General features: G+C 51.6%; 2 protein-coding genes across 2 annotated transcripts; both read right to left on the bottom strand.

The window, feature by feature from the left end:
* Nucleotides 1-240: 240 nt before the first annotated feature.
* On the bottom strand, nucleotides 241-3763 carry SPACA6 (sperm acrosome associated 6). Its single transcript, XM_065853424.1, has 10 exons — nucleotides 3724-3763; nucleotides 3490-3654; nucleotides 2871-2945; nucleotides 2491-2559; nucleotides 2235-2258; nucleotides 2072-2149; nucleotides 1752-1855; nucleotides 1088-1241; nucleotides 611-761; nucleotides 241-283 (listed from the first exon to the last, which is right to left on the bottom strand). The coding sequence occupies exons 1-10, from the start codon at nucleotides 3761-3763 to the stop codon at nucleotides 241-243; spliced, it is 903 nt and encodes a 300-aa protein (XP_065709496.1).
* A 15568-nt stretch (nucleotides 3764-19331) lies between these two features.
* Nucleotides 19332-24150, bottom strand: LOC136109978 (uncharacterized). Its single transcript, XM_071817039.1, has 7 exons — nucleotides 23899-24150; nucleotides 23409-23494; nucleotides 22319-22945; nucleotides 21463-21583; nucleotides 20790-20999; nucleotides 20303-20466; nucleotides 19332-20004 (listed from the first exon to the last, which is right to left on the bottom strand). The coding sequence occupies exons 3-7, from the start codon at nucleotides 22600-22602 to the stop codon at nucleotides 19878-19880; spliced, it is 906 nt and encodes a 301-aa protein (XP_071673140.1). The 5' UTR covers nucleotides 22603-22945; nucleotides 23409-23494; nucleotides 23899-24150; the 3' UTR covers nucleotides 19332-19877.
* Nucleotides 24151-27252: the final 3102 nt, after the last annotated feature.

The raw sequence follows: 27252 nt of genomic DNA, 5'->3' as shown, positions 1-27252 counted from the left end.
GAGCCCGCTGTCCAGGTCTGTGGGATGTCCGGCAGTCAGCGAGGTCTGGAGAAGCTCCAACACTGCCAGATGGCTCTGGGAGGCAGAAGGAAGAACAGAGAAACAGGAGGAGGGGGAAGGACCCCCTATATCCCCATCTGGGGGGCTGGGAATCATGGGGCATCTGGGGAGCCCAAGGGGCAACTGGGGGTTCCTGGGAACAACAGATGGGTCTAAGGGTGCAAGTATGGTAGCCTGGGGTCAAATGACTGTAACTTGGGCCCCCAAAGGGACAGTGGGAGTTCTGGGGAAAATGGAGGAAAATGGCAGGGTCTCAGGGGCAATTAGGGAATCTGGGGGAGGCAAGGCAGCCTGGAGAGGTCCTGGGTGCAAGGGAGGGGTCATGGAATGGTCCAGAGGACAATGGGAGTCCCAGGGGGAAACAGGGGGCCCTGTGAGTCCTGGCAGTCTACAACTCCCCTTGGACACCCAGGTCCCCTCACATTTGTAGGGAATCCCAAGGGACTGAGGGGTCTGGGGAGGGTGGGTTACAAGTACCACGCTGGTCTGCGGGGAGCCCCAGAAGTGTAGGGATTTTGAGGGTAAGGTTTACCAGGTCATGAGGACTCACCCCAGCAGCATCACGAGTGTCATGGAGCCAAGTGCCAGCCCCAGCCCCAGCCACGCCATGGGGTGCAGGGGGGCCACGTCATGGGGCCAGCGCAGCACAACTCTGAGCCGAGCCTGAAGTCCCTGCTCTGCCTCCACGTTTTGCCCTGATACTGTGGGGACCCAGGCACCTCAGGTCATGGGGCATTGCCCCCCAGGGACCAGGTGTCCCTGCAGCACCTGCTCCAGCCACAGGTCTCACTGCCCCCAGGGAGCCAGATGTCTGGAGTCCTTGCTCCATTCCACATGCCCCACTGGCCCCAGAGGAGTCAGGCATCAGGGAACACCTGCTCCACTCCACCTGTCCACCATGGACCCAGGTGTCCTGGCACTCTGTTCACACCCCCATGCGCCCCACTCCGGTGGACTCAGGTGTCTGGGGCCCCACTCCACCCCACACTGCTCACTGCCCCCAGGGCACTCAGTTGTGTCAGCGCACCATTGAGGTAGAAGTACTTGCGGATGAAGGGCTCATAAAGGTCTGCCAGACGACAGGCGAAGGTGCCCTGAACGGGGCCCCAGAGGGTCAGACTGAGAGGTCCCTCTTCACTCGTCTGCAGCTCCTCAAACAGTGTCAGATCCTGTGTGCGCATCTGGGGCATGGGGGAACACATCAGCACAGACTGGTGCACCAGGTACACAAAATAGCATACACGTGCATGCAAAGGCTCCTGTGTCCTGCACATGCTCATCACGTCCCCTTCATGCTGCTTGTACTCTTTGCTTGTGCATGTGCATGCACCTCATGTCCCACATGTGCTCTTTATGCCCTGTGTGTGTGCACAGAGGGATGCACAAGCAGAAGAGATACAAAAGTCACTTCCTACACACACCTGCATGCACAAATGCACACAAATCTGCAAACACGAGCGACCCACCTCCCACTTTGCATGCACCCTTCACATGGATGAGCACTTGCTTGCATCCTGTGCATGCTGATACACGTGCTACTTATAACACACATATCTACTGTATAAGTAATACCTGTATCTATTGATAGTCTTTATGCCAAGCGCACAACTATGTGCATGCAGGCCTTGCTTCCCATACCCAGTGTTCTTATTAATGTCTAATATGCCCCTGTGCATGTACGTGCAACTCACATCCTTGGCAAACATCCAGGTAATGGACCAGTTCGGGGGGACAGCAAAGGGCACGTCACAGTGCAGTGTGACGACTTCATCCGCGCGGGCCCACACCTCCTGCACTGGGAGCATTGACACGCACGTGAGTTCACATCTGCATGTGCTCATGGTGGAGAGGGGTAGGCATTTATCTTGGCACACTCCTGTGTGCTCATGGTGGGCCCACCAGGCATGTCCATGTGTGAGAAATGAGGGTTGCTCCCATAGCCCTGGAGGCACCCAGCTCTAGGGCAGAGCTCAGCCCAGACTGGATGCCTGGGTCTACTGTGACCCCATACCTGGGCAGTCCAGGGGAAACGGGCAGTGCATGATGTGGCAGGTAGCACATTGGAAGACACGGGCAGCTTTCTGATTTCCTGGGAGGGAGAAACTTGGTGGTCCCAGGGGTATGGGAGATGTATTAGGGATCAGGGGTGGCAAAACAGGGGGATCAGCACTCACCACAGGGGGGGATGCAGGCTGGAGCTGATGGAGAGGAAGCAACATTAGACTGGGGTTCATTGTGATGAGCTGTCAGGGCTCAGCCCTTGTCCAGCCCAGATGGGGTGTCTGAGGGTCTCTGCAGGATGGGGAGGTGCCCAGGGTGGGGGTCCCTGGGATGTAGATGTCGAGGGTGGGGGTCTCTGTGACAGTCCCCTGAGTCCCAGGGGTTCCTCAGGGTGGGAGTCCTTGGTGGGTGTGCCCATTGACCCCATACCTTCCTTCATCTGGCTCAGCTTCACCCAGATTTTCTTGATGGCTTCCTTCAGAGACACTTGAAAGGACTCTGGGGTGTCCCAGATGTCTGGGTGAGACGATGTACCCTGCACCTGATCCTCCCTGGATCCCACAGATTGCCTGTACAACTGGACCCCAAATATCCATTCTGGAGTCCCATATATCCCCTCAAAAAAAACCCAGAAGCTGTGTACCTTGAAACCCCTCTGCACTCATGATTCCCCACATATCCCCTTATAGCCCCCAGACCTCCATATATCCTGTATTTCACCACACCCCCCATTCAAGGCCTCCACATCCCATTCCCTATGCCCCATGTCCTGACCCTATCCCCTCACACATCCCGTGTTCCCTGCTCACTCTTGCCCTTCTGCTTCTTCACAAAATCCACAGCGTCCATGATGATCTTCTGAAGTGCCATATGCTGCTCCTCCCCTGAGACCAGTATAGGGGCATTGAGACCAGTACGGAGTTGGGGTTGGAGGTTCAGGAACAGGAGGGTCCAGTAAGGGCTGGGGATTCCCAGGGGTTCCTGGAGCCCTGATTAGGGATTAGGGATACCGGGAAAGTCAGCTACCCCTGGGGATTCCTAAGGTCCTAGGCAGGGGTCCTAGGGGTAGGGAGTCCTAGGGAGTCCCCACTGTGTTCCTGTTCAGGCTTGGATGATTCTCAGGGTTGGGGATCCCAGAGGTCCCTGGGGTCCAGGTCAGGACTGGGGAGACCTTGTCATGGTTGGGAGTCCTTAAGGTGCTTGTCTGTGGTGGGTCCCTGTTTAGGAAAGCACCCTCAACTGCCTGGGATCTTGGCCAGTGTCAGAGTGAGGGCCTTGGTTGAAGTGGGGAACACAGAGGGCTCTGGGGTTCAGGGTGGGGGTCCACCTTGGGATGGGGTCTCTGGTGGGATGGAAGTGGCAGTCAGGATGGGGGTCCTTGGTCAGGATCCCTGTTGCGTTGGGTGTCCCTGGGGTCCCATGACGCACCCACAATGACAGAGGCAAGTGGTTCAGCAGCCTTAAGAAGGGCTTCAAGGCAGAGTTGATGTTGGGTGTCCTTGGCACTGGTCCCAGTAATGTAACGGCACAGCTGCCTCTGATCAGTGGGAGCCAAAAAGCAGAGCAGGCAGGGGTGCACGCCAGGGAGCCACGACAACAAGGCCACCCACCACCACAAGCCAAGCCCCCCTGCCCGTATGCCTGGGTTTCGAGGGAGCCAGAGGACCAACAGCAGCATCATGGGTGCACACCACCACCCCATGGCCCCAAAGCGTAGCACCCAGGTGCCCAAGTCCCTAAGGAACAGTGGGGTTCCTAGGTGGAGCCCAGGTGCCTGGGTGCCCAGGGAACAGCAAGGTTCCTAGGTGGAGCTCCAGCACCTGGGTCTCCAGGGGACAGTGGTGTTACTAGGCAGGTCCCAGATGTCTGATTCCACGAGTGGGGATAACCAGACACATGGGTCCCCTGGGTCACGTGGGCTGGAGAAGGGGCTCCCAGACCCTCATGTGACCTCCCCAGATCTGCTGTCTTCCATACCAAAACATTTCTTTTGTTGTTGGGCATTGGAACAGGCTGCCCAGGTCAAGTCACCACCCCTGGAGGGGTTTAGAAGATTTGGCACTTGGGGACACGGTGTAGTGGTGGACTTGGCAGTGTTAGGTTTTATGGTTGGACTTGATGATCTTAAAGGTCTTTTCAAACCTAATGATTCTATAATTTTAAGGTCTGCAGCCCCAGGAAATAGATGTAGTTCCATGTGTTTTAGCGCAACCCAATCAAATGGTAAGAGGTCTGTATGAGACTCTGAGCAGCATCAGAGAGATTGAGAACACAAGACCTGTAGGTTTGCACTCAGGATTTGGCTTCTAAAATCCACACTATGTTTTAAAAATTGTTGTATAATTTTGGACAAAAATTTTAATTAAGCACTTTCCTCTGTTTCACAGGTGCTGTTTTGAATTATGATGTGAGATATTCTGGTAGATCATAGAATCATAGAATAATTTAGGTTGGAAAAGACCTGTAAGATCACGCCAGCATGTGAAAGTGATGCCGTCTCTCAGGAATTTTTGTACTGGGAAGAATAAATGTAGAAATGAGGTTGTCTTAGAAAAGGGGGCTTTAGCAGTTAATACTAAAGGTAGTTTTCTTAAAGTTGTTCATTTCAAGTGTAACTTCTTGTGTAATTTCATCTTCTTGTGGCAAAGCAATTGGACAGGAGCTCTGAATCCAGGAACCTCCTGGATCTAGGATTCAAGACAGTTTTCTAATTGACCCATTCATCTTCCACTGTGGTGACAGAAAAGGAGAACTGAATACTCTTCAACGTCCTTTATGGTAGCCCAGCCACATAAAGCGGCAGTTTTAGGGCTGTTTAGATTAAGTCCCATCTTTTCTGCCATCCTGGAACTTGTTGTTTGATCGCACACTTAGTCTGGCATCAATGTGCTCCGTAAAAATATTTTGCACTTCAATATACTTTATTAATTTTATCTTTACAGCCAACCCTTCAGTTGTCTACATCATACAGAAAACTGTAACCAAGATAAAATCTGATTTGCCTCATTTCAACAGTTTTCTTGAGCAGCAGGATCAGCATCCATGTCCCACAGATCACTCATAGATCTTATTAGTTTATCTGGAATTTACTTTCCACCTATTTTGTTCCCCCACACCATTGTTACTGAATTATTCGTTTGATCCACAGGAGGGCAGCAAGAAGTTTAAAACCCCATATGTCAGTATTTTACTGTTGCAGGGAGCTATTTGAACTTCCAATTTACATTGCAAGAAAAATACAATTTTAAATATTCTTTTCATCCCATGAGGAGTCAAAACAGATTATTATTATTGTTGTTGTTGTTATTATTATTATTATTGTTCTTGTTATTATTATTATTATTATTAATCTCTGAGGATTCCAACCCAGCATTAAAAACCTTCTGGAGAGACAATTTAAAAATGGAAGAAAAATTCAAATGTTCTTTAAAGGAAACCTCAATCAGTGAAAAGTACCCTGCCCATTGAAAACAAAACAAAACAAAACAAAACAAAACAAAACAAAACAAAACCAAAAACCACATTAAAAAAAAAAAAAACAAAACACAACAAACCAGAACAAAACAAACCAAACAAATCACAGAATCACAGAATGGACTGGGTTGGAAAAGCCCTCAGAGATCATCCAGTCCAACCCTTGGTCCAACTCCAGTCCATTGACCAGATCATGGCACTAAGTGCCATGGCCAATCTCAGTTTACAAACCTCCAGGACAGTGAGTCCAGCACCTCCCTGGGCAGCCATTCCAATGCTGACCACTCTCTCTGCACAGAATTGCTTTCTAATCTCCAGCCTCAATTTCCCCTGGCAGAGTTGAAGCCCATGCCCCCTTGTCCTATTGCTGAGTGCCTGGGAGAAGAGCCCAATCCCCCCTGGCTAGAACTGCCCTTCAGGTCGTTCGAGAGAGTGCTGAGCTCAGCTCTAAGCCTCCTCTGCTCCAGACTGAACAAGCCCAGCTCCCTCAGCCTCTCCCCATAGGGCTTGTAAAACAAAACCAAAACCAAACCAAACAGAAAAAAACACACCACAAAACCAAACCAATAATGACATGAAATTCCTCCAGATGTCCATTATAGAAGGTGATTTTCACCAATATTCAGTTAACTGTACTTTGCAAAGCTGCGATATCCTGTGACCACCGATGTTCAGGTTTATTTTAACAAATTTGCATCAATAATTCCTATTCATACTGTTGTACTAACATAAAGGAAGAAATTGAGGCATTATGGCATGCTGAGATAGAAGTTCTAATCCACTCAGGGTTATAAAATGTCCTTATTTACACATACATTCTTTTAAAATAAAATTAGACTGGCAGGGGTTTGTTCAAATGTCTCAAACAATAATTTTTATTTTCGTCTAATTACTTTGGGTTTATGTGCTATGTGTAATGAAAGAATATTTGTTTTACTGATTCTGCTAAGTTAGAAATCATATATCATGCAATAATTAAGTCAAGCCTTAGCTCAGCATGGCTCAGCTTCTTACCACTGATGCCTCCCATTTTTGTTGGTAAACTGAGGCAAAGTAACTTATGATACACTTCAGGGACCATCGTAACTGTGTCAGAGTGCTATCAAATAATGTATTCAATCCATAAGTACACGATTTAGAAAGGGTTATGGCTTATATGTTCTTCCATATTATCCAAACAAACATGATGTGAGTTGCAATGGCAGTAAGACTACAAAGAAGAGCTATAGAAACTGAGCTGCAATTGTTGTGCCTCTGCTAAAAATATGAGCTTCTGTTTAATTGCCGGGCTTCAGAAAAGTCACAAGGTGTATTGATCATCTGCTTGAACAGGAGGTTTTTTGGTGTTTCTTACAGGTCTTTATTTCATATATCACCTTTTAAAGCCCATGCCAGGTCTATTCTGAAGCATAGTCAGCACCTCATAGCCTTTTATGAGAATGTACCAAGGTGGATGGATGATGGCAGAGCGGTGGATGTGGTCTACCTTGACTTCAGTAAAGCCTTTGACACAGTCCCTCACAGCATCCTCACAGCTAAATTGAGGAGGTGTGGTCCAGACAATAGAGTAGTGAGGTGGGTTGCAAACTGGCTTAAAGAGAGAAGCCAGATAGTGGTGGTCAATGGTGCGGAGTCCAGTTGGAGGCCAGTATCTAGCGGAGTGCCTCAGGGGTCAGTACTGGGGCCAATGTTATTCAATATATCCATTAATGATTTAGACGAGGGAATTGAGTGTACTATCGGCAAGTTTGCTGATGACACTAAGCTGGGAGGAGTGGCTGACACGCCAGAAGGCTGTGCTGCCATCCAGAGACCTGGACAGGCTGGAGAGTTGGGCGGGGGATAACCTGATGGAATTTAACAAGGGAATGTGTGGAGTCCTGCATCTGGGCAGGAACAACCCCAGGTTCCAGTATAGGTTGGGGAATGACCTATTAGAGAGCAGTGTAGGGGAAAGGGACCTGGGGGTCCTGGTGGACAACAGGATGACCATGAGCCAGCACTGTGCCCTTGTAGCCAGGAAGGCCAATGGCATCCTTGGGTGTATTACAACGGGGGTGGTCAGTAGATCGAGAGAGGTCCTCCTTCCCCTCTACTCCGCCCTGGTGAGACCACATCTGGAATACTGTGTCCAGTTCTGGGCCCCTCAGTTCAAGAAGGACAGGGAACTGCTGGAGAGGGTCCAGCGTAGGGCAACAAAGATGATTAAGGGAGTGGAGCATCTCCCTTATGAAGAAAGGCTGAGGGAGCTGGGGCTCTTTAGTTTGGAGAAGAGGAGACTGAGGGGTGACCTTATTAATGTTTATAAATATATAAAGGGTGAGTGCCACGAGGATGGAGTCAGGCTCTTCTCAGTGGCAAACAATGATAGGACAAGGGGCAATGGGATCAAGCTGGAACACAAGAGGTTCCACTTAAATTTGAGAAAGAACTTCTTCTCAGTGAGGGTAACAGAGCACTGGAACAGGCTGCCCAGGGAGGTTGTGGAGTCTCCTTCCCTGCAGACATTCAAAGCCCACCTGGACACCTTCCTGTGTGACCTCTCCTAGGCGTTCCTGCTCCAGCAGGGGGATTGGACTGGATGATCATTTGAGGTCCCTTCTGATCCCAAACATGCTGTGATACTGTGATACTGTGATCAGAGACCTCAGCATGTATTCCAAACCATTATGTGTCCAAGTGTGTTCATAAGACTCCAGCACCCTTCAGCTGCACTTTGAAGCAAGTCCTCCACACCTGCACTCCAACACATGGTAAACATTTCCATCTATTCATGAGCTTCTCTGTTCACAGCAGCAAATTGTGATCTGGCCTTTCGCTTTGGGCTGGCAGCTCAGGCTTGGCAGAAGGGTTCTGAAACAAAATGACATTGTTTAGTAGTTAATTTCTCACTGTGAATTTCTTACCATGTTGTGCCTGGAGTTATCCTGCAGGACAACACCGTTGCTGTACTTTTTGTTTTCATTCAACTAATATGTCAAGTCCCTCACTCTGGCTCATTGCACCTCTCCCTTTGATGGCAAAATATTTGCTTGTCCTTCTAGTATTTGGGATCAATTTTGTTAAATAATCCAATTATAGGATTTGGCTTGGGAACTGTCATAAAGAAAACCCTGTGATACGCAGCGTCATCATCTCAGTTTTACTCTTAATATTAGATTGACACGGAGGCACTGAAGCAATACAATTTATTTCCTAGGAACATGAACATCACTCATAATTGATTTGGTAGACTCCGACACAGAATTTTTACTCTGGAAATAATTTATGGACATTTTATAGAATCATGGAACATCCTGAGTTAGAAGGTGTCCCGACCCAACAGACGGGATGAGTTCACTCTGAACGCGACTTGTGCCCTTACTCAACAGATGAGACCAGGTGTGAGTTAACTCTGGGTATATCTGCGCGGTTGTGCGAAGTGACAATCACTCCAGGTGTCCAATTCAATTGTGAGTTTTACTAAAAGTACGTGTTGGAAAACTAGCTACAGCGAAGAGGGTCTTGGCAAAAGTATTTTATGATATCACAGAACTTATCAATACATTAACAGCAAAAGTCCTACTATGAGCAATGTATTGGCAACCATTAGTAGCTATAATACAAGACTTCACAAGAATCCAACCGCAGAGCTTAAGATATTACTCTTATATGTTCGAAAGGAAAAGAGGGAAAGAGAGTGGTAGAGAGGGAAGAAAAACTAAGGCGTCAGAGAGAGAGAAAGAGAGTAATATATCACGGAAGGAGAGACAAAGAAATAGGGATATAGATAAAAGGAGAGAAGGAAAGAGCAAAGACAAAGGAAGAATGAGAAGGGTGAGGGACCCAGTCACTCTTACGGCTCCGCAGTGGGGATGACAGAACTTGTATGATGATGTATGGCCTCTGGTGTCCTGCGGCGAGGATGCTGGGGTTTGTAGTTTGGGAGCGCAGCGTCCTCCGATGTCCGGTCTGGTTCCTGCGGTGAGCCTGGTGCGCCAGGGCTCCTCAGGGTGGTGGATTCCCTATCAGTGCTGGGTTTGGTGAGCTTTTTTATAGCTCTCTGAGTAGGGGAAAGTCCGGGGAGAACAGGCGATTGGAAAAGATTGACAAGTCTCGACAAGTCTTGGGCCATATTAAGGGGTCTCAGTTTTTCCCCTTTGTGTGCCAAGCTGGGCGTATCAGAAGATGGAGCTCTGTGCCCTCCGGCTCATGCCCCATCTCCGGTATCGGCCAACTGGCCTGGGCTGTGGCTCCTTAGCTTGTCGTTGATATGTAAATCGCAGTTCCCCCATACTGAAAGTGTCACCTCCTGTGGCTGGATGAACCAGTTTCACCACAATGTTTTCAGCCATGATCCTTATCAATACACAACAGCGGTGCAATACAAATTACAGGGATTAGTGACTTGGCAAAAGCATGTTATAGTATCACAAAGCTTATCAATACATTGACAGCAAAAGTCCTTCTAAAAACGGTGGATTGGCAACAATTAGTAACTATAATGCAAAACTGAACAAGACTTTAACAGCAGAACTTGAAATGATTATTTTTATATGTTCAAGAAAAAGGAAAAAAGAGAGAGAGAAAAGGAAAATTAAGATAGAAGAAAGAGAGGAGAGAAAATAAGATATCCCCACTACACAGGTTATCGATCCAGGGATGTCCAGTGGAGGGAGGGTGGTTGTGTTGAAGACTTCGGTCACGCTGTGCAGCACATACATACCACACCTGACGCCACGCACAGGGTCCTTTTATAACCCGGTTCATTTACATGTGAGCAGTTCATCTCCTCCCTCTGTTCGCTCTTCATACTGATTAGGAAGATTCTTCTGAAAATGGATCTGGGGTCTTCAAACTAGGGGAAAGTTCACAGCACTGACCAGAAGTGAATTGTCTTGCCTGTCAGGGGTAGCTGTTGGTTCGTGGTTTCTTCTGATAATTCGTTGTCCAACAGATGGTTCATCTCCTTCCAATTAGTCCATGAGGCCTTCACAGTGATTGACAAGGTGTCTGACACCATAACTATCTATCTCTTCTGCCAAACACAACACCTTGGGAAAGATAAGGGAGATGTCTGCCTACACAGCCATCTGTCTTATCCTCCCAAAGTAACAAAACTCAGATGTTTAAGGCATAACATGGTCCTTTGTTCTGCTAAGGATGGGGTGGGGGAAGTGCTTCAAGGTTCTCACAGAAGAGACCCACCAGGATCATGGAGTCCAACTCGTGTCCCTGCACAGGACACCCCACAGGTCACCCCGTGTGTCTGAGGACGCTGTCCAGTCTCTCCTTGAACACCGTCAGGTTGGGGCCGTGACACCTCCCTGGGAGCCTGTTCAGTGTCCAGCACCTCTGGGTGAAGAACCTTTTCCTCATGTCCCACTGACCCTCCCTGGCACATCTTCTGCTGTTCCCTGGGCTCTGTCACTGTCACAGAGAAGAGCTCAGCCCTGCCTCTCCTGCTCCCTTGGGAAGAAGCTGTAGGCCGCAATGAGTCATACTGTATAATAACGAATAATATATAAGATATATAAAGGATATAGATATTTCCCCTCCTCTAAAATAAAACATGATAGTTTAAAACTAGCAAGCTGAATACACGCATAGACATACACACAGAGTTGTTCTGTGGAACTCGACAAATGTTCAGGCTTCACCAAGGACAAGTCCTGCCTGACCAAACTCGTGGCCTTCTATGATGGAGTAACTACCTCAGTGGACAGAGCAAGGGCTGTGGATGTCGTCTGTCTGGACTTCTGCAAAGCCTTTGACATGGTCCGCCACAACATCTTTCTCTCTAAATGGGAGAAGTGTGGAGGTGATGGGTGGACTGTCACACTCAGAGAGTGGTGGTCAATGGCACAATGTGTGGATGGACACTGGTGACAAGTGGTGTCCCACAGCGGTCCATACTGGGACCAGAACTGTTTAACATCTTCAGCAGTGACACAGACAGTGGGATCGAGGGCAGCCTCAGCAAATTTGCAGATGACACCAGGCTGAGTGGGGCAGGTGACACACCTGAGGGGCGGGATCCGTCCAGAGGGACCCAGACAAGCTGGAGAAATGTGTCCATGTGAACCCCATGAGGTTCAATGAGGCCAAGTTCAAGGTCCTGCACCTGGGTCTGGGCAACCCCCAGTATCAGTCCAGGCTGGGGATGAAGGGATGGGGAGCAGCCCTGTGGAGAAGGACTTGGGGTCCTGGGAGGTGAAAGACTGGACATGAGCCACCGTGTGCTTGCAGCCCTGAAGGCAAATCGTACCCTGTCTGCATCTCCAGCGCCGTGGGCAGCAGAGCAGGGAGGGGATTGTCCCCTCTGCCCCGCTCTGTGAGACCCCTGCAGTGCTGGTCCAGCTCTGGGTCCTCAGCACAGGGCACACATGGACCTGCTGGAGAGGGGCCAGAGGAGCCCCAGGAATGATCCGAGGCTGGAACAGCTCTGCTGGGAGGACAGGCTGAGAGAGCTGGGGTGTTCAGCTGGAGAGGAGAAGCTCCGGGGAGACCTTAGTGTGGCCTTTCCATACTTAAAAGGCACCCACGAGAAAGATGAAGACTTTTTAGCAGGGCCTGTTGTGACAGGACAAGGGATGATGGCTTTAAACTGAAGGAGGGGAGATTTGGGCTGGAGATGAGGAAGAAATTTTTTATGAGAGAGGTAAAATACTGTCCCAGGCTGTCCAGAGAAGTGGCGAATGCCCCATCCCTGGAAACATTCAATGTCAGGTTGGACAGGGCTCTGAGCAACCTGAGCTGGTGAAGATGTCCCTGCTCATGGCTGGGCGATTTGACTAGATGAGTTGTGAAGGTCCTTTTCAACCCAAACTATTCTATGGGGACTAAGGGTGGGGTTCTGCAGAGCTCTGCCTTGTGCCAGCCTTGCTGTGCAGTGCTATCAATGACTGAGGGGAAGGAGGTGACTCCTTTTAGCTGCAGAGGCATTAATCTGTGAGGCTGGACAAGGAACTTGGAGGGCAAGATTAGAATTCAAAAGGGTGTTGGATAATCAGAGCTTCTTTCCATCATGTGCTCAGATGTCTCAGAAGCAATGCCTGTAGAGTGAACCTGCTCCAGCAGCAATGTGTGTGCACGGGACCAGTGCAGCAATCCCAGAGCTGGGTTCCCTTGAGCAAAATGATTGCCCTCCCCAGAATGACTCCTGGAGACCACCGGCTCTGCCAGGGAACCCCCCGTTTCAGCACGAGGATGAGAGAAAGCTGTTAGCAATCAGGACACATAACCACGGACGTAGTTATATGCAGTGCTTTATTTCAGCGCTGGGAAACCAGAGGTTCGTACCCAAAGCTGGCTTCAAACAGCTGATTCAGACCATACCTTATTATACAAGTCAGTCACATACATATTCATTACACCCCTGACAACCATTAGCATATTCCACACCTATTCTAACACAAACTTCCTATCTAAAAGATGCTATAATTATCAGTTATTTTCTACGGTACCAACTTTAAAAGAATATATCGTAAATCCATGTCCACCTTAAGAATAAGGCTCGGTTATAGTTACCTGCCTTATAAGAATATACCATAAATCTATGGCAGCTTTAAGAACAGAGTTTGGTTACTGATTACAAGAGTTCTATGGCTACAGGGCTGGTTGCTATCCTAATATTAATCCAACTGTAACAGATCCAGTGATATTCAGGGAAGACCCATTCTGTCCTGTTCCACAGAAAAAAACATTTTGTAAGGTTGATTACTATCATCTTCCCCCCTTTGAAAATCCTTTTCTTTAAACAATGGATTTTCGCTTTAAACAACCTCTTCAATTATTTATTTGATTGGTGATTTGGCAAATGTGACAGTTCATAAGCTGGAGGGCTAGCTGGATGGCTGTCAAATACAGGATTAGCGTAATTCCTACTCAGGACACTGAAAATGCGGTTATTCTTACCATTTCTTTGACTAATTACACGTTTAATACCTACATATAATAAACAAAGAAGTATAATCACAATTGTAAGTACAACTAAGCTTTCTAGTAGTGAATGTACCCATCCTCCTAAATTTAAACCAAATGAATTCAACAGAGCTCCTATCCAGCTCTGTTCTGCATCCTGCTTTTCCTTTTGCAGCTCCATCTCTGTTTGGGTCAGTTGAGAAATGTCCTTCTCGACCTCCGAAGTTACATTTGGAATATGGATGCAGCAATGATCAATTCTGTCTTTCAAATATCCACAGACACCATTTTCTTTCAATAGCATTATGTCGAGTGCCATTCTATTCTGCAAGGTCATTTTAGTCGTAGCCTGTAATTGTATATTAAGTTCCCGAAAACCTTTTTTAGTTATTCTGGCCAATCGATCCATTTGCCTGATCAATTTATCAATCATTTCTCTGTTTCTGTATGCCGCAGTTGGTGCAAAGAAGGATTCTAGTGCCCAGTCGAATTTAACACTGCTTGATGGTTCGTGCCACACATCATCTTCACCTATTTCTCGTTTGTGCCTAACATGTAGAAGTTCTTGCCCATTTTTCAAGGGAGACTTTTTCCAAATAGGACATACGGTTGGCAGTCCCAAGGTAATTTCCCTTACTGGTCCTGCTATTGGTAAATGCGTTGTCCAGGTCCCATCACTTAAGGCCCAAACCAGATGTCCCACACTACCTATAACGCCTCTACAATCAATTCTATCTCCATCGATACCTACCTTGGTTCCTTCCTTTGGATCCAATTGTTTCTGACAAATGCAACCTGCAATTACTGCAACCTTAACGATGGATATAGGTATCTCCCTCAGATCTGTCTGGCAAGTTATTACTCGTGAACAATTCCACCATGGTACTGTTGTTCCTCCTGTTACATTGGACCACCGTACACACCATGGAAATGCTTCACTATATTGGTATTGTTGTACAATACTCAATGTCCACATGTTACTCCATGATTCAGTTATATTTTTATTATCCTGATCTTTGCATTCCCAGCAGGTCCGTTCAACCGTTCGGTTTACTACTTTGGTGGTCCACGTGTCATAATAACACCAACCTATGTGTTTGAATGGTCTGGTCATTCCTATTTTAACCCATTTCGCCCCAGGTAATTTTAAACAATCCTCCCTTGGCCCTGGTGTTTTCCATTTTCCTTGTTCTTTTACCTTTTGTTCCGTTGGGACGACTTCTTTTCTAGTGCGGGATTCGCATGCTATTTTACCAGTTCTATTTATTTCTGTTAAGGTGGTAGATATTATTCCCCACTGTATTGGGTCTTTGGCTGATTTTGGAATTGGAAGGCAAGCAGTGATGCTACTGGTATTCTGAGTCAGTGTGAAATCTCAAATTAATCCTATCATCAGATTCTCTGCCTGATTCTGTACGCTTTGTACCACCTGTGGTATCTGGGTACTTTCGTTATTGCCTACTGCTCTTCGTGGCCTAATTTGCAATTCCATTTGAATAGTCTCATTTTCCCACTGTCTATCAGAGGCCTTGTGGAATAGAGTGGCACTTCCCTTTCCAGTTTTCAAAAGTACAAACACTCTAACCAAGATCAGAATTCGGTAATGCAAACCAGACATTACTGCGATGTAATCTTGAGCGAGGTAGGACCCACTATCTGCGATTTCCACAGTCTTGGGACTCTTTTCACTTGGGTATAGTGTACCCATGAGTCTACTCCAGCAACTTTGACTGCGGTGAATGTAGTCAGGAGTACTTGACAGGGTCCGTCCCAACGCTCTTTTAAAGGTTCTTCATTCCAAGTTCTTAGATACACCGTGTCTCCAGACTCTATATCATGTACCGGATTCTCGAGCGCTAGTGGGCGATTCCACACTAGTGCGGATCTGAGTCGATTCAATGTCCTGCCAAGAGACAACACATAATTGTACAAGTCCTGATTTCCTTTCACATGTACCTCTGGGTTTGGGTTCGGTGCTTCATATGGTTTGCCATACAAAATCTCGTATGGACTCACTGACATCCCACTCCTAGGTTTAATCCTAATACGCAACAATGCTATTGGCAAGGCCTGAGGCCATTGAATTTTTGCTTCCTGACAGATCTTGCTAAGTTGCCTTTTTAGGGTTTGATTCATTTTCTCCACTTGTCCACTAGACTGGGGTCTCCATGGGGTATGTAACTCCCACTTAATTCCCAAACATCTGCTGATTTCTTTTACCAATTGTGCAACAAAGTGTGGTCCCCTATCGGAAGATATCCCCAATGGTACCCCAAATCTAGGGATTATATCCTTCAGTAACCATTTTACAGTTTCTTTCGCCTGGTTGGTGCGACAAGGGAAAGCTTCCGGCCATCCTGAAAAGGTATCTACCCCTACTAGTATATACCTGAATCCTCGGGTTCTGGGAAGTTCCGCGTAGTCTATTTGCCAATAATCCCCAGGTTGTATGCCTGTCTTTATTTTCCCCATTTCTATTTTTCTTTTTATTAAAGGATTATTTTTTAAGCAAATTTCACACTTAGCTGTGATAGACTTTGCCATTGTTAACATCTGGACCAAGATAATTCGTTTTCTTAGATAAGTTACCAATGTTTCTCCACCCCAGTGACACTTCTGGTGTTCCGGCTGAAGTATTCCTCTCATAACAGTGGTTGGTACCACAACTTGTCCATTGGTGGTTACATACCACCCAGAATTATTCTTGCTGGCTCTTACTAGACTTGCCAATTTTTCATCTTCTCTAGAATATTTAGGTGGTTCTGAAGGTAATAAATCAATTGCTCTTACCTTCTGAGAGACAAGACCCACCATTGTCCTCACTTGCCGTGCTACTGACCGAGCTGTTTGATCAGCAAGCCAATTTCCCTCGATGATTTTTGATGTTCCACTTTGATGAGCTTTACAGTGCATTACAGCAACTTGTGATGGCTTTTGAATGGCATTGATCAGGTTCAGTATCTCCTCCTGGTATTTAATGTTTGTTCCTTGTGAAGAGAGCAGTCCCCGCTCTTTCCAAAGGGCTCCATGCACATGAACAACTCCGAAAGCATATTTTGAATCAGTCCATATATTAACTTTCTTGTTTTCGCTGAGTTCCAATGCCCTGGTTAAGGCGATTAACTCCGCTTTTTGTGCTGAGGTGTTTGGTGGTAAGGGTTTAGCCTCAATTACTGTCTTGGCAGTAGCGATGGCATATCCTGCATGCCGCATTCCGTTCTCCACAAAGCTACTGCCATCAGTAAAGAGTTCCCAGTCAGTTTCTGCCAGCGGAGTGTCTTCCAAATCAGGGCGACTTGCGTGGGTGTATTCGATGACTTCCACGCAATCATGTTCCAGGTCTCCTTCTTCAGTACCTGCACCCAAAAACTCAGCAGGGTTCATTAGGTTAGTAGTTTTTAGAACAACATCATCTTGTTCTGTCAGAATTACCTGGTATTTCATCATTCTGCTTGGGGACAGCCAATCGCCCCCCTTTTGTTCCAGTACTGTTGTCACCATATGGGATACAAACACTTCTATCCTTTTTCCCATAGTTAATTTTCGGACCTCCTGGATCAGTATTACTGTAGCAGCTACCGCCCATAGGCACGCCGGCCACCCAGCACTTACCGGATCTAGTAAGGTTGATTACTATCACTGGGGCCAGGACCCAGGGCTGAGGCCACACTCGCCAAAATTGTCCCTCGGACGGTCCAGAGTGGGATCCTAATATCCTCATACCGAGGGACAGGCTGAATCGTTAATGCAAAAAGCAGCAGTGAGCTGGAAGAGAGTGACTGAGCAAGACTTGAGATCAGCCCCGCGTGGAGCAGCGGAACCCCATCCTTCCCCTCCCGGCTGAAGCCTGCCTGGCCATCCCACCTCAGCCCCAGCCTGCCTGTCCTACCAGGGGCTGTCCGACAAAAGGCTCGGGAGCCCCAGCAGAGCTTTGGCAGAGTCCGGCTGCCCAACTGCCCCCCATGGCTTTCCTCTCCCCAGGCACGGCTCCTGCCCTGGCTGTCGCTGTCCCCGTGGTGCCACGTGGAACCACACGGTGGTTCCTGCACAGCTCTGGGTGCCCCTGACAGCGCTGGCCTGGGCGCCCCGCAGTGCCCTGGCTGGGCGAGCCCCCGGATGTTCCCCTGCAGCTCGGCTCCCCTGGCTGCCCAGCCTCCTCCTTGAAATAAATAACTTACGCTTTTTCTATAGATAAACAACGTTTAATCCAATTCCTTAATTGTATTCTTTAAACATGTGTTCATTAGAGCATAAGCAAAACAGCGCTGGGTGCGCGGGGGATTCACTCCGCCCAGCACGCACACTTTTAACAATAAGAAGTGTGCTTAAATACAGTAAGGTATTACATATTCATAATGACCCCAGGAACGCCTCTACATATTCATGAAGTGAGTCTCAGATCACCATTTCCACAGCCCCTCCTCGCCCCTCCCCTGTTCGCCTGCGCAGTGTCACTTGGTGAATTTGAGGAGGGGTCTTTAGGGGTCTCTGGATGAAGGCTCCTTCAGCTCCGTCACAGTGGACTTTTTCCCTTTGGCTCATTACAAGGAACTGCCTGGAACCCAAGCTACCAAACCGACCGAAACCGGACTGGCGCCCCCTTTTTGCTGTAAATCTTGGCTGTCTTGTCTCCTCAAGGTTGCAGCTGGTGCTGTAAAACTTCTTATCTCGGCATTGAATGAAGTCCTGCTTTTTTTAGCACACTTGGTTACATACAGCTCTAAACTAGATATTCATTACGTGGTTTAAAATGTTAGCTTGTTAGTAGGCCCTTACTATACAGTTGCTTAACCCTTAAAAGGTTAGTTCCCTCTATCAATATAACTTCCTAAACAAGTTTCATAACTTTTTACATAGAACTTAACCACCTTTTCCCTTTTCCAAGTTCAGAGTCCGTGCCTCATTTGGTTATATCTGTAAACATTCAACATCTTAGCACGAATCACAACTGCATTTTTCACATCCTCCTCCTCCTCCTCCTCCTCCTCCTCCCGCTCCTGTCCGGGATGTGCAGCTGCAGCAGGCTCAGTGCCAGGGCCACGGGCTGCAGGGGCACCAAGAGCGGGGCCGCAGCCGAGTGGGTCCAGCAGAGCCTTGGGGAGGGCTGCCCTTGGAGCAGGGCCGGAGCTCCAGCCCTCTCCCTGCAGGCCTTTCCCTGCCCCCCCAGCGCTCACCCACTGCCCAGCGCAGCTTCCACAGCCACCAAGGAAACACCCACAGCGTGAGACCCAGCGGTTTGCAGGTGGGGCTTTACTGATCGGGGCAAGAGCTGGTGTCAGCAGCCTGGCTGGCCGGCACTGGCGCTCGTCACGCCGGAGAAGGCTCTTGCTGGACGTCTCTCTCGTGAGCCTCAGCGCCTGAGACGGTCTCCTGGCACTGGCCGACGTGGAGCAGATCTGCTCTCCAGAGCTGCGGAGTTGAGTACAAAGCTCTGCAGTCTTGTATGCACAGAGGTGCAGAGCAACAAGTCTGGTCAGGACACCTGTGGTGGGATCTGCTGCTGTCTGGAGAGAGCAGGTCCAGGTCCCTGGGATGCAGTCCCACCCTGCTGCTCTCTGTGCCCCCAGGGCTGTCAGGAAAACACCCTCTTTGCCCAGCTCTGGCCTGAAGCTGGCCCACACCCCCTTTTTCAGAGGCGAGCACTCCAAAAGGCAAACACTCAACTGGGAATGCTCTTTCCCCAGTTGTTTTTCACGGCCTGCGGTACCTGGGCCTCCCATTGCTCTGGCTCTTTTTTCCAGGCCTTTGGCGGTGCCACTGCTGCGCTTCTGCTCTATCTTGCTGCACAAGGACTCCCAGAGCTTGCGTGTTTCCTCCTCCGTGCACACGCGGGGCTGCGCCTGCAGGACCACGGCAATGCAGCAGCAGGCAGTGTTGGTGTCCCTGGCAGGGGCTGGGGGGATGTCAGCGCCCCCGCTCCCTCCTGCCCCTTCTTTTCAGCCTCTCCATCAGCCCTGCTTTGCTCACGGTCCTGACTGCAGAGCCTTTCTGCAACAACCCCTGAGCCAAGGGAGCGCGGGGCTGAAAGCAACCCAGCTGCTTGCTATCCCAGACCAGCCTGGCCGCACCGTTGCGCCGTCGCCATTACAAACGCCACCACATCGAGCCTTGGGGACGTACCGGTCCTGCCCTCCTCTCCCCCGCCTTGGCAGGGGGTGCAGCCTGGGGTGCAGCTTCCCGCAGGTGTTGGCTGCTGCCTGCCTCTTTCCCCGACCGTTCCCAGCGCAGCACGGCCAGCTCGCTGCAGACACACAGCGGGAGGAGGTGGTGTGAGCACAGGAGAGCGCTCCAGCCGGGCTCCCAGCTGGGCGCCAGCCGCGGCCGCAGGAGCGGCTCTGCCGAGAGGCCGGTGCCAGGAGAAGCGGCTCTCTCCCGCGGGGCTGCGGGGAGCAGGAGGAAGGGACTGCGGGAGAGGAAGCACTGCCCGTGTCCGGAGAGATTTACCACTGGAGCTTGTCCTGCAGATCCAGCTGCTCATCCCTCTCCCCTCTCCTCTTGCGGGCCACCTGCCCCAGGATGCAGGTCACCACCTCCCGCAGGGCCCGGTCTGTCCGTGGGGAAAGGCTCCTGCAACAGCAAGGACAAAGTCTCCCTGACTCTGCAGCTGGGACCGTCCTGCCTCTTCCCACACTCAGCCCCACAGCTATGCGGCCCCGTTCTGCCCCACAGCCCCCTGGAGGCAGGAGGGGTTTCAAGCCCCTGCTCTGGCCCCTGCCGTGGGGTCTAACCCAGCCCGTTCCCGTGGCTGCAGAAATCCCCGGGCGCCCTGTGCAGCCCCGTGGCTCGGGGGTTGGCTCCCTGTACCCACCACCTCTGGCTCACTCCCCACCGCCCCAGGGCTCGGCTGGAGCGGGCACACTCGTACCGCTTCGGGGGGACGCTGTTGTCCTCAGGGACTGTGGGGGGCTCTTCTCCGGCCTCTTCCCAGTCCTCCATAATGGTCCTAATCTCCAGCAGGTCACAGCTGGACTCGTCTGACTCCACGCTGCTCGGGGAGCTGTCTGAGGAGCACTCGGGGGAGCTGGATTCCTGCGCAGGAGGAGACTCTCATACAACAGCCCCGCACCCGGAGGGTGCTGCTTCCCAGCACGCAGACCCCAGAACACTTCTGAATGGACCACAGGGGACAGGGAGAACCGGGAGAAGGAGCTCAGCAGGCCCTGGGGTGACCTCTGAGTGTCACCAGGGTTTCACTGCAACTCTGTGTCCCCCTTCTTGCTCAGGAAGGGCAGCATCACCCGCCCGGCTCTGCTGCAGCAACGCTGCTGTGACGGCTTGGGTGCCAGAGGTACTTTGCGGTCTCAGCCGCCCCGCGGGAGAAAGTGCTCTTTTTCTGCAGGAATCCCAAGTACCTGGCTCCTCTGCATCTCCTCTGGGTTTTCTGCCTTTCCTTCCACACCGGGTGTCTCCTTTTCTGCCTCGGCCTTTGCTTTCATTGCTCCGGCTGACTGCCGTTTACTTTTTTCCCCTACCGCCGCCTCTTTTTTCTTCTTTTCCTCTGCTTCCAGGAATTTCTGGATATACTGTGGAAGCTTCTCCTCTTTCTTCTTCTCCCGTTTATTCTGGAGGCCGAATGAAATGCAATAGCAGGCAGCATTAGTCTGTCCTGCCACGGCTGAGCTGTTTTCCTCCCTTCCCTCCCTTCTCTTCTGCCTTGCTGTCCACGCTGGTTTGCTCCCAGGTTCCCGCAGGCTCCACCGAGGAGCCCGTCTGGAATGACCAGGGAGATCAGCCACCACCGGGCTACAAACCAGCCGGCAGCTGGCGAGCCCAGACAAGCCCTGCAGTCACCCGGCCGACAGAAACGGCCTCAAGTGAGGGCTCTGGGGGTGTTTCCAGGCTACTGGAAGTGACAAGTATATTCTCAACTGACAGTGACCCGCCTCTCTCCAAGCAAACACCAAAGCAACCGGTCAGTGGTCCCGTGAACACCCAGTGAAGAATCTTGTGAGCACTGGCATGTGTGGAGCAACGCTGCTCTACAGTCCAGTAGGATGTGCTCCTGCAGCATCCGGTGTCGGGTACCTTTTCTCTCCTCTCAATGGCTCTGGCTATGAAGTCCACTTCTCTGGGGGCAACCAGAGGCGGTAGCTTTCCTTTCTCCTCCTTTTCCTTCAAGCAGCTCCTCTGGATGACCGGTAGCTGCCTGCAAAGACACAACAGGGCGTGTTGGCAGGAGCGCAGGAGGAGCTGGTTCTGCATCCTGTGCTTCCAGGTGGCGCACCTGCTTCTGCAGCAGAACGGGCTCTGCTCACATCCTTGTGATCAAGTCCCCAGACACAGAGAAGACCCCAAACTGTCAGCCTCGGATGTGCCCAACAGCCTCCCTGCAACTCAGGATGCCCAGGTCTCGGCCCTCTCTTGCTGGAGCAACCAGAGGAACAGGGTCCTGTGCCCGGAGATAGCGCTATGTCCTGTACGGGCAGGTTGGGCTCTGGGGACACAGTGTCAAAGGGGGGAGGACACGACCCCATGAGAAAAGCCATCCTGCCACTGAGCTCTCCGTAAGACAGGCATCAGCGTAGAAGAGGCTCCTGGTTGCTCAGGGCAATCCTCTGCAGTAACTAACTGCAGAACTCTGTTCTCAGCAAACAGAAAGGCCAGGCTCATTTCAACCTGAAGGGAAAGCCAAAATGACCTTCTGCTCCTGGAACGAGCCTTTGCACTTGGCTACTCAAGAGATCTGCACATCGGAAGGGAAGAAAGAAATAGTGGTGCCAGCAGAGTCTGCCAAGAAGCTACAAGACACTGCCATGAGCAAGAAACCATGAGTCAGTGGGACGTGGGAAAAGCGCACGTGGGGTGTTTCCGGGAGAAACGTCTCGCTCCCACAGAGACCGGAGCAGGGGGTCACGCTCACCCATTTATGCGAGTGTCTCACCTGGCGCGAGGCTCACTCCCCTCAGCTTTCTGACCCTGCTCCGGCTTCACAGTCGGTGCAGGTAACCGATTTGGAGGAAGCCTGGCTCGACGGAGGAGGCGCTTCCCGGCAGCATCCTCTAGAAACGGGAAAGGAGACGGTTCTTCAGAACAGCATCTCGGTGTTGTTCTGGGAACCGGGTGCCACTCGTGTGCCAGTTCCAAGGAGAGTGACGTGCGGGTCTGCTCAGGGCTGTGGTAACACTGGGGAAGGTGGTCCTTTTCATCCCTTTGGAAGAAAGCCATGTTTCCTGGGAGGTCTTAGGCCTTTTCTGACACTGTTTTAACATCCAACGCCCCATGCCTACAGTGCACCGTTATTCCCTGGGGAAGACTGTTTGCATGGCTTTCTCTCATCCGTGTGCTGAAACGGGGGGTTCCATGGGAGATACTGGTGCTGTCCAGGAGTCATTCTGGGGAGGGGAATCATTTATCTCAAGGGAACCCGGCTCTGGGGTTTCTGCATTGGTCCCATGCACACAGATTTGCTGCTGGGGCAGGTTCACACCACAGGCCATCACCTTTTCCCTTCACACATCCTTTCAGGTCTATCAGCGCTGGCATTTTGGGCACGGTCTCAAGTTGGTACCTGGAAGAGGAAGAAGGCAGCAGGCTGAAGAAAGGACACCACGTTGTTTCCCAAGGCAGCCCAACCCGGAGGGACGCAGTAGAAGCTCCAGTGCTGGGAGAGGCCCCGTCAGCCTGTGCCCGCGTTTCTCCATCCTTCCCTGAGAATGGCCGTCCTCCCACAAAACCCCCTTGCTGCTTCTGGGGAAATGATTCTGCTCATCGTGCACATGGAGAGCAGAGTATTATCTAGTGCTCTGATTTTCTAACACCCTTTTGAATTCTGATCTTGCCCTCCAAGTTCCTCGTAGAGCCTTGCAGATTAACGTTTCTGGACCTAAGAGCAGTCTCTCCCAGAGAGGAAAGAAAAGGAGCAGGAGAAACGTAGTGGGAAATGTTGCCTAAATGCGTCTCTAGGTCCACAGTAGGACAGATGCAGAAGCCGTGCCACTGTCCCCCGTTCCTCCAAGTGAAGTCAAACGTACCATGGCAGGACGATAACACGTCCAGAAGAGGTCTGGGAAGCAGCGGTGTCATGGCGTGAGATGACCGAGTCCCTCATCTCCGGCATCTGCAACGAGGACAGAGGCGGATGACGGGAGGAGCGGACACTGGGAAGGGCCGGCTGCTCGCTCCGCCTCGGCCCAACGCCAGCAAAGAGCCAGAGCCGCCCAAGGGCTCTGGGCTCAGCAAGCCTTGCTCTGCCTGTGCCTCTGCTCCCGGCCCCCAGAGTGGGGCACGCAGCGCTCCCCGCCATCAACGCCGGCCTTTTCTCGCAAAGTGCAGCTCCTCTGGGGGTGGCTCTTGCAAAGCCGGGCCATTGCACGCCAGGGAGGTGCTCTGCAGAGAGCCTGCTGTGCTCTAGAGCTCCAGGAGCCCAGGTGGCTGAACGAGGCATGGCCGGCCAGGGGAAAGCAGCCCCCAGAAAGCATTTCAGAAGCAGCAGGAGTGGCGCTGGGAAAGTGAAAATCCTACCTCGAGAAGAGCTTGCAGCATCTTGCCAGTGCCATTCAGCCTTTCCAAAAAGTGTAAGTAAAATCTCATTTTTATGTCTTTTCCCTGGACAATCAGCATGCCCACGTCCCTCCAGATGATGGCAACGTTCTGCCCGTTCTCTACGCAGGCATGGAAAAGGTGCGTGGTCCTTTCCATGTAGAGCTGCACGGTGCCCTCAGAGACAGCGTTCTCTGAGGCTATCTGAGCATACGGCAGTTGCTCGAAATCTTGATGGCCTGAAAGACGAGAGAAGAGGAACACATGAGCTTGCAGACCTGCTGGGCAGGCTACAATCAAAGGTCTGCAGCCTCCAGGCCCTCGGGCAACACTTTGGTACTGGGCTGTGTGGCTGGGCCAGCGCCTCTGAGGAGACGCTCGGCTTGTCCCTTCCTCTTAAAGTGGACAGTGAGGTGCGCAGCAGACAGCTGTGGCTTCTCTGATACAGAAAGGGAAACAAAGGGTCTTAGGCACTTGGTGGGAAGAAGAGTGACTGCGGGACAAAGTGGGGAGATAGGCGCCAGGTCCCAGGGCAAGCTGGAGGGTGCCAGCCCACACTCGGTGCTGTCTTTGTCTTTAGAGAGAAACGCACCCCAAACACAGCCCCAAGCTCTTGGTGCTCCCCGGGGTCCCACAACAGCTGCCCCAAAGGCAGTAGTGACCAGAAGGCGCAGGTGTCCCGCCAGTGGCTTTTGGAAGGAACCGTCTTTCCCCCCTGGGTTTCCCCTGCTTTTCCCCCGTGCAAGGAGGCTGAGGGAGCTGGGAAGAGCCCCGGCATTTGCCTGGACGAGGTCTAGTGCAGCGGAAAGGGGGAGCAACAGTTGAAGCATCATGGAACCAGAAGACACCACCCCAAGGAAGCTGTGAGGGACCCTGTTGTTGAAGCAGGACAAAGAGAGTGCGCTCTTAGCTGTATTGTCCTCTGGTGATTCTTTAAAACAAACCGCTAGGCAGGGTCCTTTCACAGCCGGCTGGTTTTGTCGAGTGAAGCTCTTGGCAGGACCGCGGTGGGTGGTTGGTGCTCCCCTCAGTCACCTCTGGAGAGCACAGCACCCCTCCCCACCCTGCTCAAGGCCAGCGCCGCTTTCACGCTGCTTACCAGGGAAGTCTGTGCAAGCACAGCGGAGCTCACGGTCCTGCGCAACAGCCTTTTCAGGTTGAAACACGGGTCTCTCCACGATCACCAGATCCTGGTCACTGAGGGCTACTCGCTTTGTGACAACCGCAAAAGTCCCGATTCCGGGAATGCGGACAGCCTGGAACAGAGGAGATGGCGGATGGGAAGAAGTCTTGGAGGGGCAGACGGGTGACTTGTCAGAGGAGGCTGATGGTGTTTAGTGCCCTGTCCTGGCCTGAGGTACAAAGGAGCAAGATGGGCTCCTTGGGAGAACACAAACAGGGGCTGCGCTTTTCCCTCGCACCCCCCTTCAGCTACGAAGAACCAAATAGGTGAGGGAAAGCTGACAAACACCCTCTGGCTCAATCAGATAGAAGGCAGGGGGTTCCCACGCTTGGAATAAATCCAGATGTGTCCCGGGCTTCCAGGTTTTCACATGCAACCTGACGGGGGGACCTTCTTGTACATCTGAATGGACAGAGAAGGTGTCCATGTCACTGTGTGCATTGCAGTGTTGTGCTGGGGCGTTGCTCCTGCTTCCAACGGAGGGGAAGAACAGCTGCACCCGATGGCAAAGGGCTGTCAGGAATTGATCAGCGTTCATCAGGGTGTGAGGGGAGAAGGAGGTGAGGCCCACCTGGTGGAGAGCCAGCTGCAGGCTGAGGTGATACGATGTGCTGGCCCAAATCTTAGTGAACTCTGGAAGAACAAGGGAAAGACCCGTCATGCTCTGAGGCAGCAGCCGGGAAGCCGGCAGTGCTCTGCCATGCCCGCGGGGGCACGGGGCTGTGCTCCACGCGGCTCTCGGAGGCTCAGGGCAGGCCCTGGTGTCTCCCCAGCAGGGGCCAGTTTTGCCGGGTCACATCTCTGAACACACAGAGCCCACGTGGCCCACAAGCACCTTCAGCTCTTCCATTCAGACATGAGCTCAGCGTGGGCAATGCCCAGCGCCAGGCAAGGGCAGCCCCTTGGGGTCAGGGGCTTCTGCCTGGGCTGCCCCAGGAAGGCAGGGGCCACGTCAGGAAGGGAACCAGGAGCCCTGGCTGCCACATCAGCCCCTCAGCCCTTTGGGATGGTCAAGCAGGTCCCTCCTTGCAGTCACCACTCCTCAGCAACCACCCCCCCCAGTCCTCGGGTTTCCATGCCTGATTTCAGAGATGTCCTTGACCCAGACACACATGTGAAATTGGGCCTGAAGGCCTTACCATAACGCTCCAGCTTCTCAATAGTTGGGCTCAGGTGAGGCTGCAAGAAGAGCTGTCTTGCCATCTTAGTTCCACTCTGCTTCAAGTTAACAACTGCAGCAAGTGGCTGGACAATGGCTTTACTGCTTCTCCTTGTCCTCCTCCTTCTCCTCCTCCTCCTGCTCTTCCTCCTTCTTTTTCTCTTCTCCTCCTCCTCCTTCTTTTTCTCTTCTCTTCCTCCTCCTCCTCCTTCTCCTTCTCCACCCTTCACCCTCCTTGGTGCTGTCGTGCTCCCTCTCTCCGCCTTCTCCTCCTCACTGCAGAGCAGCTACTCCAGAGCAGAGCGGTGCGAGAGCAGCTCTCAGCACTTGGAGTCCACTCGGCCTCACCGGGGTGAGTGGGGCAGATGCTGGTCACGACAGGGAAAGGGGGGCTGTCACCACTGTGACGTCTGGCTGTCCCACTGTGACCTCGGACCGTGTCACAGAGGGGCTGCACACACCCTCCCCCCAGGCCCTGCCAGGGGCTCTGCAGTGGGCAGGGGTTTCTGGGAGCTGCCCCCACCCCACTGTCTCCTGAGCGGGAGGGGTTTCCCCAGGCCACCCCTGCCATGTCCCCACATGGGGACACCGGGCTGCAAGCGCCGATGGGCTTCCTTCCACCCTTCCCCGCTTCTTCCTGCCCCTCTCACCCAAAGTGTCTGCAGCGGGGAGCGCGGCTGCCCTGCCTGGCGCAGCTTTGGCAGGCGATGGCTGCTCACACCGGCTTTGGAGCCGGCTGCAACCCTCTCCCACCGGCCCCGGCAGCACCGGACCTGCTCCCACACGGGTCCCGCTGCAGCTCCCGCTGCTCACGGTTCCCAGGTGCCATGGAGAGGACTGCTCGGATTTGCTGAAGGTGCTGAGGGGGGTGCAGTTGCCAAACTCGGGGAGGGGGTTCGGGCTGCCGAACCAAACAGGGTGGTGATGGATGGCCGCTGCTCCCTTGGTGTTCCCAGGAGAGAGGCCTGTCCATGCAGCAGCACTCGCGGTGCCC

This window comes from Patagioenas fasciata, chromosome 19 (assembly GCF_037038585.1).
Source record: "Patagioenas fasciata isolate bPatFas1 chromosome 19, bPatFas1.hap1, whole genome shotgun sequence".
NCBI lineage: Eukaryota > Metazoa > Chordata > Aves > Columbiformes > Columbidae > Patagioenas > Patagioenas fasciata.
Note: the sequence above shows the minus strand (reverse complement) of the source record. Positions and strands in the feature narration are given on the sequence as shown.